The sequence below is a fragment of the Cajanus cajan genome, chromosome 10, assembly GCF_000230855.2.
Source record: "Cajanus cajan strain Asha chromosome 10, NIPB_CcT2T_4, whole genome shotgun sequence".
Lineage (NCBI taxonomy): Eukaryota > Viridiplantae > Streptophyta > Magnoliopsida > Fabales > Fabaceae > Cajanus > Cajanus cajan.
This window is the reverse complement of record NC_138526.1, coordinates 34,719,138-34,734,991: the sequence shown is the minus strand read 5'-3', so window position 1 is coordinate 34,734,991 and position 15,854 is coordinate 34,719,138. Positions and strand designations below refer to the sequence as shown.

Genomic DNA, 15,854 nt, shown 5'->3' with positions numbered 1-15,854 from the left:
GGTCGCTAAAAACCTGAGATAGATACGGATAAAATCGGTCGCTATTTCGGTCGCTAAAATTTAAAATAGCTACCAATTATTTTGGTCACTATTTCAGTCGCTAATAACTTAAATTAGCTACATATAATTTCGGTCGCTATTTCGGTCGCTAAAATATACCAGTATTTTTAAATTATTTTTTATTTATAAATTTATACCTGTTAACGAATATGAAATTAACAATATATTTATTACACAATTTATAATAATAAACTAGAACATACTAAAAGACAAAATCTTATCGAAGAAGATTTATATTATAGTGAAAACTAAATAAAATATAAGTATGTCAATATAGTATGCTAAAAACACAATAATAACATAAAACGTTTAAACTTGAACAAAGTAATAGTCAAATACAATAAAATATCTTGAAACAAGTAAAATAAAGAAGCTTAATTAAGGGTCTTCTGCTATGTCATCAAGAGCATCATCAACAGCATGGTCAGGATCATCTGGGGTAGTACTCGGTGCAGGACGGGTTGGCCTTAAAGGGTCAATGTTGAGATGGCGTAGTATATACTGCATCTGCTCATCATGCTGTCGTATATGCTCTTCCAATGCTTTTTCCTTTGCTTCCTTTGCAGCAAGCTCAGCATTTAATTTAGTTATCCTATTTTGCATTTCTTCAATCACCCCTGCAGTGACTGGTGATGGCTGTGAATTAGAAGATTGTGGAAGTGTTGAGCGAATGAAATCATCGGTCAATCCAGCAAGCCCATACAAGTTCCCCTTCGAATTCTTTTTAACCACCTGCAAATAAACTTCATTATCACTAATACAAGTAGAAGCAGAGCCCTCTGTGTCATCCTGTGTAACTTGTTGCTTGACTTCAATTAGACGCTCCTTATATTTCTCCTAAAAAAATAAAAAATATTATTTCAACAAAAATTTCAAGGAAATAATATTTTAAATAATTCTTACTTCTACAACAGTAACCACCTAGCTATTTTATCTAACTGTTAGCTACTCTAAGATGCTATCAAAAGCATAAAGTTACCAGTAATTGGCAAATGTTCAAATTCATATATATATATATATATATATATATATATATATATATATATATATATCCATGATTCCAAGGAGCAGTATGCATTAACAAGAGAGTTACAATTTTAAGTTGAAGGGGCTACACCATAAAAACGTAAAAAACCATTACTTCATTTATTAAAAAATGGTAATGGTAGAACAATTAATCACAATTTGATTCCATTGAAATAAACTAATAAGGTTTGGTTATTGAACCCCACCACATGCTCTAACAAATAACCAGGGGCTTCCTCCAAGACAATCAATATAGTTTATGGCAGTTTTAGTGTAGACATGTCTATCACATGTCACTTTTGGTAAAAAAAAAAAAAAAGAATTGCAAAAAGTATAAAATGGTTATGTGATAACAGTACAGAGTACAGACTACTGAGCCGAATCAAATGTTTGTGAATATGCCTTTACCATAAAATTAGCAGGACACAAAAAGATTAAACCTACTAAAGAATTTTCTAATGAATACTTGAAAACAAAAAATCTTTCAAATATTTTACAAATACAATTGTTAAGGTTCACAGTATATTTATTAAACCTAGTCTGGTCTAGCCTGTCTGACCAGTGAAACTACAGCTTAGGCTGGTTCAGCTCAAAGTAGGACAGCACTGCTCAAATTTAGTCACAATCCATAGGTTTTTGTCAAATTCACTCAACCAAGACTGTTAAAATCTCATAGCATATATGTAGTATACAGACAGCATATTCTCCACTGCCTCCATGCCTAACAATTTTGAGTCTGTGACTTAACTATGACCAATGACACGTAATACCAAATGGCTAACAAAAGTCATGTCCTAGGACATTTGATTATTTGGGTTTATGAAAGTAGTTTATGACCTTCCAATAAGCTCTTTGTAATTCATTTCAACAAGTTTCACGGCAAGCTTTTGAATAAGCTCTCGTTTGACAGTAGAATATTGAATAAATAATTAATTAAGCTGATTACTCAAGCAAACCACATATACAAAGGGGAAAAACTGCTTCTAGCATTAACTGGCCAATGTGGGACTTGCTAATATCAATAGTTGAGCTGAGATTAACCTTGGCTTCTTTCCCTTTTCTTATCAAAATTAAACAATTTAATAATAATTAGGATAAAAGGTATTTGAATAGAATGATTATTCAAATTGTTTTATGAGAATTATTTTTGTAGACTTTTTAATTGATTCAATAGAATGATATTTATAATTAGTATAATTATATATATATATATATATATATATATATATATATTCAATTTACCTTATAAATAGAACTATGATATTGATATAAAAAAATATAATTACGGTTCACAGTTAAATTTTGATAAAAGGGTATATTAAATTTTAATGAGAACACCATTAACTCTTTTTAAAACTAATCTAAGATTTCAAGATATTAATTTTTTAAATAACCTACTCCGTTCTCATACTATATGTATTATCAATTATTTAGTTTTTTTAATAATTAATTGTGATAATAATTCTTAAAGTATTAATCTAATGAGTAATTAAATAAGTGCATAATATTCATTAACTTTTTCATTAACATATCTATTTTGCAATGCATTTATAATTATTATTTACAATATAAAAACATTCAGTTCAAGAGACACATTGACCCATTTCCCTAACTAGACTATCTTGATTATATCTTGGAATAATTTAGAGTATCTTACAGATTATCTCTTAGGAGTAGTTTCCCTATTTCATTAGTTTTAATATTTCCTAATATTTCATGACTAGTCTCTTTATTCAGATGGGATTATGATCTAGTACTATTATAAATAAAGGTTAGGGGTTTATGTTTTATAATCTTACGAAAGTAAAACATCACAATATACACAAGAGAATATTATTCAGTGTAGTGAAAAATATCCAATAATATCCTGATTATATCTTTGAATAATTTAGAGTGTCTTAGAGATTATCTCTTGGGACTAATTTCCCTATAATGTGTTTTGTAATATTTAATTATTTCTTTCTTTAATTAGGATTATGATCTAGCATTAGTATATTTAAGCATTAGTGCGTTATATTTTATCATATGTAACACATCAAAATACACAAGACAATAAGTCTTTATTCTCTCAGAGGTCCAGGATGAGGTAAATTGGGTTGTAACAGTCCACATATCCTTATTATGGCCTGTGACATATCTACCTAATAGTCACTTTCAACTGCACAAGTTTCAGAAAGTTAAGTTGGACTTAAACCACCTAGCTCAGTATCACATATTTGTCAAAACCGCTTCCCCCTCTAAACCAACCTCATCAGAGTTTCAATCTTCTTCTCATTCATAAAATAAATTATGTTTCAGAGATAATACTTATTTTATATGTATGTACCAATATTTTTTTAATATAAAAATTAACCATTTTTTTATGAGAATTATTTAATATATATAAAGCAATATTTACTTATTATTTAATATTTTATTTTATTAATTTAAAATAAGTAAATTCGTGTTAAAATATTAGTATATGTAGAGCTGTTTGTGTGTGAAGTCAAGTGTGAGTGAGAAGCAAGGTTTAAGAAGTGGTGGTATGGTCCTACTTGCCTCTTTGGGCCAATGCAGAGGATAGTAAAAACAAATGCCACAGGATCGGAGTTTAGAGAAAGGTTTTCCATCAACCAAGTACACAAAATTAATCAATGAATGTTAGTGATAATAAATCAGCGAGTGCAACATATGCCATAATTGATAATGTAATGTCACTTCCACAACTGGCAATTTTGTTCTCCTGCTTCCAATCAATAATACACTGCATGCATTGCTTATTAAAAGATGCTACAATAATTATCATTGTAAATTATCAATCAAGATTTTGATTACCAAGAAGCTAGGGATAATCCTCTTCTCCAAGTTGTACGCTACAACTAGAGGATATTCAGCAATATCTTCTATAAAGTACAATAAACACTACATGGCCAGTGGCATGCCTAATGTGTAACTATACAACAGTCACACACATCAACAACATCACAAGACAAAATTGATCACAAACAAAAAGGAAAGTCAACAAAAATTACAGAATAAAACAGAACATGGAGAGGAACTTACAGCAATGTTGCGGGCTTTATCATTGACCCATTCTCCAGTCTTAAGTTTTTTTGTCTTTTCCACTAATTCCCAAGCAGTAGGGGGACGATTTAGCTCCTTCGCCTATATAAATTTAAATATTGCAATTCAACCAATCAATTATATGAAATTGAACTAAATATAAATAAAAAAAATGAAATAAACTTACCAATTTTTCAAAGTGGGCTCCTGCAGATATGGAGCCACCAGTGTAAGCTGTTGCTCCATTCTCTACAGCCCGATTCCCTTTAGCAGTATTACTTTTGTTTTGGAATTTTTCAGAAGCCCAATGTTGATCCAAAATAGCTCGAGCATTTTCAGGGATCCAATTTCCCTTATCGACACCTAGTCTAACCTTATGCATAGCATTTTTTAGAAGAGTTGATCCTTTATGCTCAAAAGTCTTTCTTATGGCCCGATCATGTTGTGGATCCCACTTATACTCTTTCTGCATTAAAAATGAATTAGGAAACATACTAAAAAGTACATGCAACACATTTTAAATTAAGCAAAATTTAATTACCTGAAACTCTCCGAACCACATGTCCCGAACTGATTCATCCACAGCCTTCCAAGTGGGCCACGCTCCCTCAAATTTTTGTTTAAAGATCCCTGAAATGACATCAGCAGGGCCTTTTGCAGGAACAAATCTATTAAAAAGGATATTGTCAAAATCACATTTAAACAATGTTATATTAGAAAAATCATCTTTAAATTAAAATGTACGTACTCTTTGCCTTTCAAGGATAGCCAAAACCTTTGGTCAGATGAATCCCCAGACTCAGGAATGGGAGGAGGTGGGTATTGTGGAGTCAATGAACATTCTTCTGTTAAAGGTGTGTCCTGTCTAGAATGAGTATTATGAATTGATTCGCCTACGAAGGTGGGAATTGGTTCTTCATGAACTATAGGGAGTGGGTCTCTTTGTGTGGGTAACAATGACTCGGAGCTCGAAATGTGAAGGCCAACACCACCATGACCTCGACCACGAGGTGCTTTACGACCACCACCTCTACTTCTACCTCTACCTCTATCTGCCATCTGAATATAGAAATTATTACATATATCACATTTAAGAGCAAATGTTATGTTTTCATCCAATAGACTTGTAATACACAACAAAATAGATGTTCTACACATAAAATTATATTTAAGTCATTCTACACATCAAAAGAATTATACAAATAATTATTTAATGTATAAATTACCTAAGGTTCATCTGTATCATTGAAATCACTCTCATTCTCATCATCATTATCATCCTCACTTGATATGTATTCATCATCAATAAATTCATCCACCATGTCTGGTTGATCAAATGATTGCATATCTACTTCTTCTCCACCAACATCATTATCAACTAGAGAATCATCAATGACATCTGAGTCAATATGTAACATGACTTGAAGCCCTACAACCTCATCATCCTGGTATGGAACCTCTTGCTCAGTTTGAATTAATATATTATCATTTATTCTGCTACGAGCCTTTGTCTTTATTATGGCCAGCCAATCATTATGTCCCTCAGGATATGGTGTGAAGTAAACTTGCTCAGCTTGTTGTGCAAGTATGAATGGGTCATAAGCCTTATTATACCTCCTTGATTGCCTTACCTCAACAACCCCATACTTATCATTTACTCTTGTTCCGATATTAGGAGTATTATCAAACCAATCACACTTGAAAAGAATTAGTTTCATTATTGGTAAGCCAGTATACTCCAATTGAATAATATCAGTCAATTTTCCATAAAAGTCAGATTCTAATTGACCACTAGTTCCTCGTACCCAAACACCACAATTAGATGAATTCATGCCTTGACCCCAAAGAAGAGTGTGGAATTTATATCCATTTATAGTGTAAATAGGCCATGATTCAACCTTTAGCCTGGGCCCCCATGCTAAATTACGCAACAGTGGATCTTGAACATTATTTTCAGAATTTAGAACCTAAAAAATGTAACAATTAATGTTATATATTAAGGGAAAATAAAATTTTATGTAGGAAAATTTGATGTTAACCTACATATGCTTTGAACCATGTAGGAAAATTTGATGAAATTTCCTGACCAACTTGAACGTCTGAAGCAGTGGGGTTGAGTTGCCTTAAATATTTGACATAAATACTACAATGGGAAAAAATAAATCAATCAAACTACACAATATGAAAACATTAACATTTATGTGGATGTTATGTAAGGACTGAACATTGTCTTACTCTAAATATGGCTCAACCTCTTCACAATTTTGAAGAACATACAAATGAGCAGCTTTGAGGTCTAGTTGGTCCAAGAAATATTTTGTAGATTTTCCACTCGCTTTACCTGGGTAGTTAAAAATTGATAAACAAGGAGTAGACAAAGAACCTTCATCTACATCAACGTTACGAGGCATTCTGGTCCTTCTTGTATCAATTTCAGAAGGATAGTAGTAGGAAGCAAAGGTTGATGTTTCCTCAACTAAGTAAGCTTCACAGATTGAAGCCTCTACCCTTGCCTTATTTTTGACTTTGTTTTTTAGGGAATGTAAAAACCTAGAAAGGTATATAGATGCATTAGTTAAAAATTTGAAAAAATAATAGGAAAACATATAATTGATTATCAATTTTATACCTCTCAAAAGGATACATCCAACGATATTGGACTGGACCACCAACCCTAGCCTCATAGGGAAGATGAATAGGAAGATGCTCCATTGAATCAAAGAAGCTTGGTGGGAATATTTGTTCCAACTTACACAACAACACAGGTATGTCATTTTCCATAACTCTTAATTGCTCAACATTTAGTGTAGTAGAAGTCAATTCCCTAAAAAAATGGCTAAGTTCAACAAGAACCTTCCAAATAGGTTTCGGTAACAAGTCGAATGCAATTGGAAGCAATCGTTGCATGAAAACATGACAATCATGACTCTTCATTCCATGTAACTTTCCCTCCTTAATAACAACACATCTACCCAAGTTAGAAGCATATCCATCAGGTAACCTTAGTTCTTTGACCCATTGACAAATAGCTACTCTTTGGGATTTAGTCAATGCATATGTTGCCTTAGGCTTGATAAGTTTACCACGACCAACATCTTTCAACTCAAATTCCCTTCGATTGCATATTTCTGCTAAATCCAATCGAGCATTGTTAGTATCCTTTGTCCTCCCATTAATGTCCATCACAGTGTTAAACACATTCATAAACACATTTCTCTCTGTGTGCATGACATCAATGTTATGACGTAGAAGGTGTGTTTTCCAATATGGTAAGGTCCAAAATATACTTTGCTTTGTCCAATTATGTTTGTCTCCATAATGTGGAGGGTTTTCATCTCCCCTATCTTGGGCAAGCGGTAAATGAGCAACTTGTTTCCATATATTAGGACTAGACAAACGTGGAGGAGGGTTTGAGGTCTCAATAACCCTCTTCTTAAATGAATTTTTATTCTTCCTATATGGATGATTATGTGGAAGAAATTGACGATGGCAATCAAAATAAGAAACCTTGCGACTATTCTTAAGGGAGAATGCCTTTGATTTATCCATGCAAATAGGACAACCAAGTCTCCCAGCAGTCGACCAACCAGACAACATTCCATAAGCTGGAAAGTCATTAATTGTCCACATCAAAGCAGCCTTCATCATGAAATTCTGCCTCAATGACACATCATAAGTTAGTGTGCCATCATTCCATAAGGTGCACAACTCATCTATAAGTGGCTGCAAGTACACATCAATCTTGTATTTTGGATTTGATGGACCTGGAATTAATATGGTCAAGAACATAAATTCTCTCTTCATGCACATCCCAGGTGGAAGATTGTATGGAGTTAAGATAATTGGCCAACAAGAGTAAGTTTTTCCATATTGACCAAAAGGATTAAACCCATCTGCACATAAGCCTAATCTGACATTCCTAGGCTCTTGACTAAACTCCGAATGCACCCTATCAAAATGTTTCCATGCTTCTCCATCAGATGGATGACACATGATAGTTGAGTCCCTTTCATTCTCACTATGCCATCTCATATGAGATGCAGTGGCCATTGAGGAATATAATCTTTTTAGTCTTGGAATGAGTGGAAAGTACCACATTTTTTTAGAAGGGATCTTCTTTTCAACACCCCTCTTATTGGTTGTCTTGTATCGATCTTCCCCACAAATCTTGCAATTTGTTCTATTTGAATTTTCTTTGTAATACAACATACAACCTTTTGGGCAACAATCAATTTTCAAACAACCCAAACCCAATTTTCGCACCGATTTTTTAGCTTGATAAAAATTATTGACCATTTCATTGTCTTTTGGCATCGTCTGACCCATAAGTTCGACCATTCGATTAAAACACCCTTCTGACATATTATAATCAGATTTTAAGCTTAAAACTGCCAAAGAAGCTGATAATTTTGAATGATTCTCACATCCATCCCATAATGGTGCTTGTGCAGCTGCAAGCATATCAAAGAATTCTTGAGCTTCAGGATTTGGATTCTCCTCCATGTAGTCTGGCCCATGTTCTATGCGTTGGCCGATTGAAGGTCCAGCATGATCCATGACCAGTTGCTCATAAGGATTCAACTCTTCCCTTTGCTCACCACTCCCATAGTATGAACCTTCAACCACCACTTGAGGAATTTCTGGTTCCAACTCACCGTGATTTGTCCACCAATAATAATTAGGCATGAATCCTTTGTCATTAACATGCCACAAAACTTCTTTCACAGTCCTGAAAGTCTTACATTTGCATTTGACACATGGACATCTCGTGACATTGCCTTGGTTATGAAATTTGTCCTGACTAGTAACAAACTCTAGGAACTCAGCTACTCCGTTTACAAACTCAACCTTCAAACGTTTAGTAGCATCCAATCTATTATACATCCACCTTCGATTCTCGGGAATTTCCATTGATGCAAACTACCTACAACTTATCATAAGTTGAAACTTAATAATAGAGTCAAAATAATGAGTTTAGACCCTATGTACTTGAAATTCAAGTATGAAAAGTGAATACAATCTCCACTGACTACTAAAATTGGCTAAACTAATATATATACAAAAAAAACTATACACACGAGCACGGTTGTACGAGCCAAAACGATAATATAGCCCCCAAAAAGTTAATAAGGCATTTCAATAACGATAAAATTTAGGTGAAATTACTTTTCATTAGAGCTTCGTCTTAATACCTTTAAATTGGTGTTGTCGTTTTATATCAACCTTCGTTCGATGAGTGATTATTTTGATTAAAAAATATAACAAAAAAAAAACTCAATTACTTTCTATACAATTAAGTAGTAATTAAGTAGTAATACAACAAATGAAGTTTTGTAAAAAAGGAACGAAAGCAACAAGATGGGAACAAGAAATTAAGCACCCTCAAATTCATCTAAGATTTCTTTTATGAAATAAAATACATTATTTAAGGGGTGCCTATATATATAAAAAAACAGGATGGTGGTACTGAAGAATGCACTCCTCAATTTTCACAATTTCCTTTCTCAGCCATACTTGTAGAAACAAAGGGGGAAAAAACTAAGGAACATAGCATTGCTGTTAATATCCTAAATCTCTGGCTACCTTTCATACATGGCTACAAAGGTGAAACGCAAGACTTGTTCTATTGCTACAGCAATATGGCTGGTTTTGTGTAAATAGATATATAGACTATTTTTTTTTTAGTAAATAAGTGAAAAGAGATTTTAGTTCTAATGTAAAAAAAATAAAATTTTATTAAACTATTATGAATAAATATGATTAAAAAGTGTTACTTTTATTAACCAGTGAAATATATAGACTAATTTACCAAATAATTTTAAGTTAGTCATGTAAACTATAGATTAAGTTAAATGTCAAATAGTCATACTCATACATAATCTTCACATTTATTAATAGTGTTTATTTTTTAATGTTACTCACATTTTTTTTTACCTATATTACACTACATGCAACGTTAATATCTTCAAGAGGAAGATGATATTTCATCTATCCATTATTTATAAGTTGCATCAAGTTATACATCTAGTTAATTCAGAATTAGATTCCATGTCTGTGGAAAATTAATTATTAATTTAGTAGTTCTAAGAAAGATTCAAACTTACAGAACTTTTCCCTAATCTTTGTTCTGTTATTTTCTTGATTTCTTTTACTGCAAAGCCTTCGATTCTGATCAAGGCTTTGGAACTGTTTTTCTGGTTTCTTAACCCAACATGTTAAAACCTGAAAAATCCAATTATTTTAAGATGGGTTAAGAGTTTTCAAACAATGAGAACACAAAATAAGATTTTAATAAGTCCAATTATTTTTGGAAGTACTGCAATATTTCAACAATATATAACTGTCGCGCTTAGCCAGATTTAAGCAAATTTGACACTCAGGTGACATAATTATAACAACAATCCTTAATGGCTAAATCCTAAAATTTGGACATAAATTCACATGATATCATGTCATCTTCATTCTATGTATGAGAAAAATCCAGAAAATAAAAAGAGTAAACAGATATATGCAAGGAAGCCCTACCTACACTTTCTTATAACTATTGCCCAGACAACCTCATTGATTTGCTTATAACTCTGCAAGAACTTCAACTTATAGATGCTGTGTCCTCATCTGTAGATTACATAAAACAAAAACAATAAATTCCAGTTTTTGCATTCATGCACTGAAAAAGAGTGTGCAGAACACTAATAGTGTAAAGAAGTACTTATGTTTGATGCCATGCATTGATGAAAATTTGTCTATAATCTAATGCCTTTGGAAGTTACTTCCAACTTCAAGCCGAATTAACTAGGTGAAGCTAATAATTGAAAATAGGTGAATGTGGAATACTCTAAGAGAGTTACATAAGCCTCTGCATTTGCAGCTGTGCCGACAATGTAGTTTCCATTTGATTTTGATTAGCAGTGTAGTTTACCCTGTTGTTAACCTTAATAATTAATAGCACATGGTCTTTCAAGAGCTTTGTCTCTTAGGTGAACACTTGATACGGGGAAAAAGCCACCCTCTATTATAAGTTATGCATTCCATTTGGGCAAATATTCAAATGATCTTAAAGGGATTTGGACCAAACTCTCTAATTATGTCTGCATATATTCTTTCTAATATATGCATTTTGGATAAAGCAACAACATGATTTAAACTTGACTTAAATTATTGCAAATATCAGCATCCTTTTCCTACTCGAAATATCTTCAATTCAGATTGGCAAAAAAATAAAAAGTAAAAACTCAATAACTACTCTAAAATATAATGCAGCAAACAACATAAATTTTGAATTATCCTACAAACTGCAAAAGTGTATTATACTATAGCTTGCAAAACTAGTGTGGATAAATATCTAGAACCAATATTTGGTTCCACTTCTCAATCGGATTTTGGAGAAGAAAAATCATCCTTGCATCCAAAACCAACTTTAGGATTTTGTTATTGGACAAATCCACAACGTGAATCTCCTAACTGATGCATATCCATTTCATTAACTAATTAATGTTACTATAGTTTTTCTTTGCTGGTATTCTAGAGGAGGTGGTATGTGATGTCAAATATAAGGGATTTCAATTACTTGTACGTTGTCCAATAATTTATCGGGAAGTTTATTGTTTACTGTTGGAAAATGCATGAGTAGTTTATTAATCATATGATAAACATTGGTAACCAATCACTAAAACATTATTGACGAAGTATAGATAACACATTATTTCACTTTACACACTTCTTAACAATACTACATATTCCTTCATTCTCAAATAAATGTCACTTCAGCAAAACTCTTTTGTTCTAAAAAAATCCGTTGCATGTTTTTCACTAAACAGTGGGCAGGAGAACCCAAATTATAAATTAACATATGACAGAACTACTAAGCCAGATATGAGATATCCATCAAATTTCAAGCATGATTACCAATCAGTTATAAGGCTTTGAAAATTATAATTAAAAACAAAAACAAATGACAAAACAGCTTCTTTGTTAGCTGGCCTCAAACATTTGGTTGAGCTAGTAACACATTCACCATAGTACTTGTTCCCCCTTGATGAATTGACTGAGAGATACTTGTAACATGAACTAAAATTGCAAACTTGACTAGTAAAATGTCGAGCAGTTGTTTTTCTTACCATTTACATCAGCAGGGCGAATGTTGTGTAAATCAGTCAACGATGGACCATTAGTCAGTCCATAAGAACGAGGCCATAGATGCTCCCCTGTAAAAAAAGTATATAAATAACTGAATCTCTCACTCTCGGTGTGGGTCCCATAAACTTAACCTTAATCCTGCTACAACACCACAAAAAGCAATAGAAACCTTGATTTGAAACAGGAGCAGGTCCCTTAATGTGGCTCTTCAGAGGAAGAAGAGGGCACCCACAAGCTCTGACAAGAACAAGTTACCAAACCCTAAACAAAAGAAAGGGGCATACCTGAAGCATGGTAAGCTGTGCAGAAAGGTTAGTTGCTTCGGTCTGAAGCGTCTGCTTAGATCTAGCAGTAGATTGCCTATTAGTAAGAATCCTGAAAATACAAAACATCCCAACCAACATCAGTTTTCAAACCAATTATTAAACTCACTTGTGTAACGAAACTGAAGAGAAACAAAAGAAATTTTCTAACAGAGAACGTGTGGTGGCCGGCGAGGGAACTTTGGAACGAGAGAAAGAGGGAGCGTTGAAGAGAAGGAGAGGTGTGGTGGGTCGTGAAGCAACTAGGGTTTAAATGTTTATTAAAAATTAAGAATATTTTTTTTTTGGTACAAATCAAAAGATATATTATATTAAAAGATAATAAAAATTATAACTAAAATTATAATAAATTTTCTAATATTAAATTTATTATATATTAAAATTAATTAAATTTTTTGTATTTAAGAAATTGTTATAGATTTTAAATATATTTTAAAGTTTTTATTTTATTAAATTAATTGAAAATAAATTATATTTTATCACTTTTTAAGAAAATAAGTGAATGATAATGAATTAATTAAAATTTTTAAATATATTTTAATTAAAAATATTTTTTTATCAATACAATGAATAAAAGTATTATAATAAATAATAAAATTAAATAAATTAAATCTTATAATAGTTATTTTTTAATGATACTAAATTAAATATTCTAATTATTTTATAATAAATTAAAATAAAAAGATAATAAAATATTTTAACTGATATTTTAAATAAAACACATTAAAATATATAATCAAAAGAAATTTACTATTAAATCAAAAGATTATAAAAATCATAACTAAAATTATAATAAATATTTTGATATTAAATATTTGTATAAAAAAATTACTCTAGTAATCATTTTTATATATATTATAAATACAATACATATTAATATATTATTAAAATTATATATATATATATATATATATATTAAATTTGTAAAACTTTAATATATTAATATTGTTAGAATAGAGATTAATTCAATAAGATATATACATTCGTGCCTTGAAAAAGAATGAGGGTTACAAATAAGTTAATTCACCTTCAACGAGAATCAAATAAGACATTAAAACAATTAATCGAATAAGAAATCATTGTGTCATTCCTTGATCTAGAAAGTTTTTCAAATATTAATCTTATCTTTTAAAATTATTTTCTTAGTTTTTTATTCGATATTTTTTCTAAAATTAAATGTCAACCAAATTAAATATTCTTGGTCTTTTATGTGTGTAGTTTAAATCAATTAAAGATCATAGCAAAATAACCACCCAATCTTATGGATATGATCTTATATATTTATCACTTGATAACAATTGATACAATTAGGGAATGTTTACTAAGGGAGAAGTTTTATATCCAGGAATCATGATTTCTAGCAACTACAAATTTTGATAATCATGATTCATGAGAATAGCTAAAATTTATTTGATTACTTACAAAGGTTCTTAAGAATATTCATAAAGAGTTCATAGGAATTAAAAAATTTTCATATTTGATTGCGATAGTATATTTCTAGGTATATAAATATTTTTTACAAAAATATCCTTTATTAAAATAACACATTTAGATATATTTATTTACTCAAATCTTATTCAAATATGACATTAAACTACTTAAAAATGTTGAAAATGTGTAGTTAAAATTATTTAAATACAAAATTCAATGACAGAAATAAATAGAGAAACTTTCTAGATTAAGGAATGACACAATGATTTCTTATTCGATTAATTATTTTAATATCTTATATATATATTATATTTTTTTTTTTGGTACAAATCAAAAGATATATTATATTAAAAGATAATAAAAATTATAACTAAAATCATAATAAATTTTCTAATATTAAATTTATTATATATTAAAATTAATTAAATTTTTTGTATTTAAGAAATTGTTACAGATTTTAAATATATATTTTAAAGTTTTTATTTTATTAAATTAATTGAAAATAAATTATATTTTATCACTTTTTAATAAAATAAGTGAATGATAATGAATTAATTAAAAATTTTAAATATATTTTAATTAAAAATATTTTTTTTATCAATACAATGACTAAAAGTATTATAATAAATAATAAAATTAAATAAATTAAATCTTATAATATTTATTTTTTAATGATACTAAATTAAATATTCTAATTATTTTATAATAAATTAAAATAAAAGATAATAAAATGTTTTAACTGATATTTTAAATAAAACACATTAAAATATATAATCAAAAGAAATCTAATATTAAATCAAAAGATTATAAAAATCATAACTAAAATTATTATAAATATTTTGATATTAAATATTTGTATAAAAAAATTACTACAGATTTTATATTTTATTTATTATATTTTTATAATCAAAAAATATCTAATATTAAATCAAAAGATTATAATAATTATAATTTAAATATAGATAAATATTTTGATATTAAATTTATTATATATTAAAATTAATTAAATATTTTATCAAAAAAACTGATACAGATTTTAAATTTTATTTATTATGTTTTATAATAAAAAAAATCCAATATTAAATTATAAGATAACAAAAATTATAAGCTTTTGTATTTTATATATATAAATTACTTTCAATAGTAAACAATGAAATCAAATTAGCACAGCGGTATTGTGGTTGGCCCATCATTCAAATGACCAGGGATCGAATCTTGCTGGGTAATTTTAGTGAAAATACATTTATTTCAATTCAAAATTTAATAAAAAATTTATCGACCGATTTCAATTCGGTCGCTAAGTTTTAATTATATATTGCTACTGAAATGTAATCGGTCGCTAAAAAAATTCAAAAGTTAGGATTAGCGACCGAATTTAATTCGGTCGCAATTGTTTTTAATAATTTTTCAATATCGGTCGCTAATTCCGTCGCAAACTATATTTTTATGAAAAAAATTTAACAGCGACTGATTTAGCGACCGATTTTCTCGCTACCAGTAAAATCGGTCGCTAATTCAGTCGCAAAATAGCGACTACTAAATTTTGGTCGCTAAATCGGTCGCTATTTTGGTCGGTCGCAAATTCGGTCGCAAAATAGCGACCGAAAAAATTCGGTCGCTATTTTCGGTCGCTATTTTGTATTTTTCTTGTAGTGTGAGAAATTCTACCCAATACCCTCATGTACTCTACATATAAATAACCCTCTTTTCTCCCGTACCTGGATAAATAGTAACTTGGGCAGAACCTCCTCCTCTTAAATCGGAACCGGAACTAGGGCAGAATCTCCTCTCTTTCTTTCTCCCTTTCTATCTCTCTAGAATTTCCTTCTCTCTAGA

At 30.2% G+C, this 15,854-nt stretch overlaps 1 protein-coding gene across 5 annotated transcripts; it reads right to left on the bottom strand.

Annotated features, from left to right (window-relative positions):
- Positions 1–315: 315 nt before the first annotated feature.
- LOC145952698 (uncharacterized) lies at positions 316–14,234 on the bottom strand. Of its 5 annotated transcripts, XM_083065618.1 has the most exons (7): positions 12,739–14,234; positions 12,549–12,639; positions 12,246–12,332; positions 10,654–10,743; positions 6,758–9,052; positions 6,364–6,678; positions 6,043–6,271 (listed from the first exon to the last, which is right to left on the bottom strand). In XM_083065618.1, the coding sequence occupies exons 5-7, from the start codon at positions 9,037–9,039 to the stop codon at positions 6,163–6,165; spliced, it is 2,706 nt and encodes a 901-aa protein (XP_082921744.1). In that variant the 5' UTR covers positions 9,040–9,052; positions 10,654–10,743; positions 12,246–12,332; positions 12,549–12,639; positions 12,739–14,234; the 3' UTR covers positions 6,043–6,162. The 5 variants fall into 5 exon arrangements, 2 of the variants coding, with proteins under 2 accessions (XP_082921745.1, XP_082921744.1); XM_083065619.1 differs by lacking the exons at positions 6,043–6,271; positions 6,364–6,678; positions 6,758–9,052; ... (2 more) ...; positions 12,549–12,639; positions 12,739–14,234 and adding exons at positions 316–897; positions 4,129–4,230; positions 4,316–4,594; ... (1 more) ...; positions 4,877–5,187; positions 5,355–5,370; XR_014430217.1 differs by lacking the exons at positions 6,043–6,271; positions 6,364–6,678; positions 6,758–9,052 and adding exons at positions 758–897; positions 10,233–10,350 and having other exon boundaries at positions 12,739–12,868.
- Between the last annotated feature and the right edge of the window lie 1,620 nt (positions 14,235–15,854).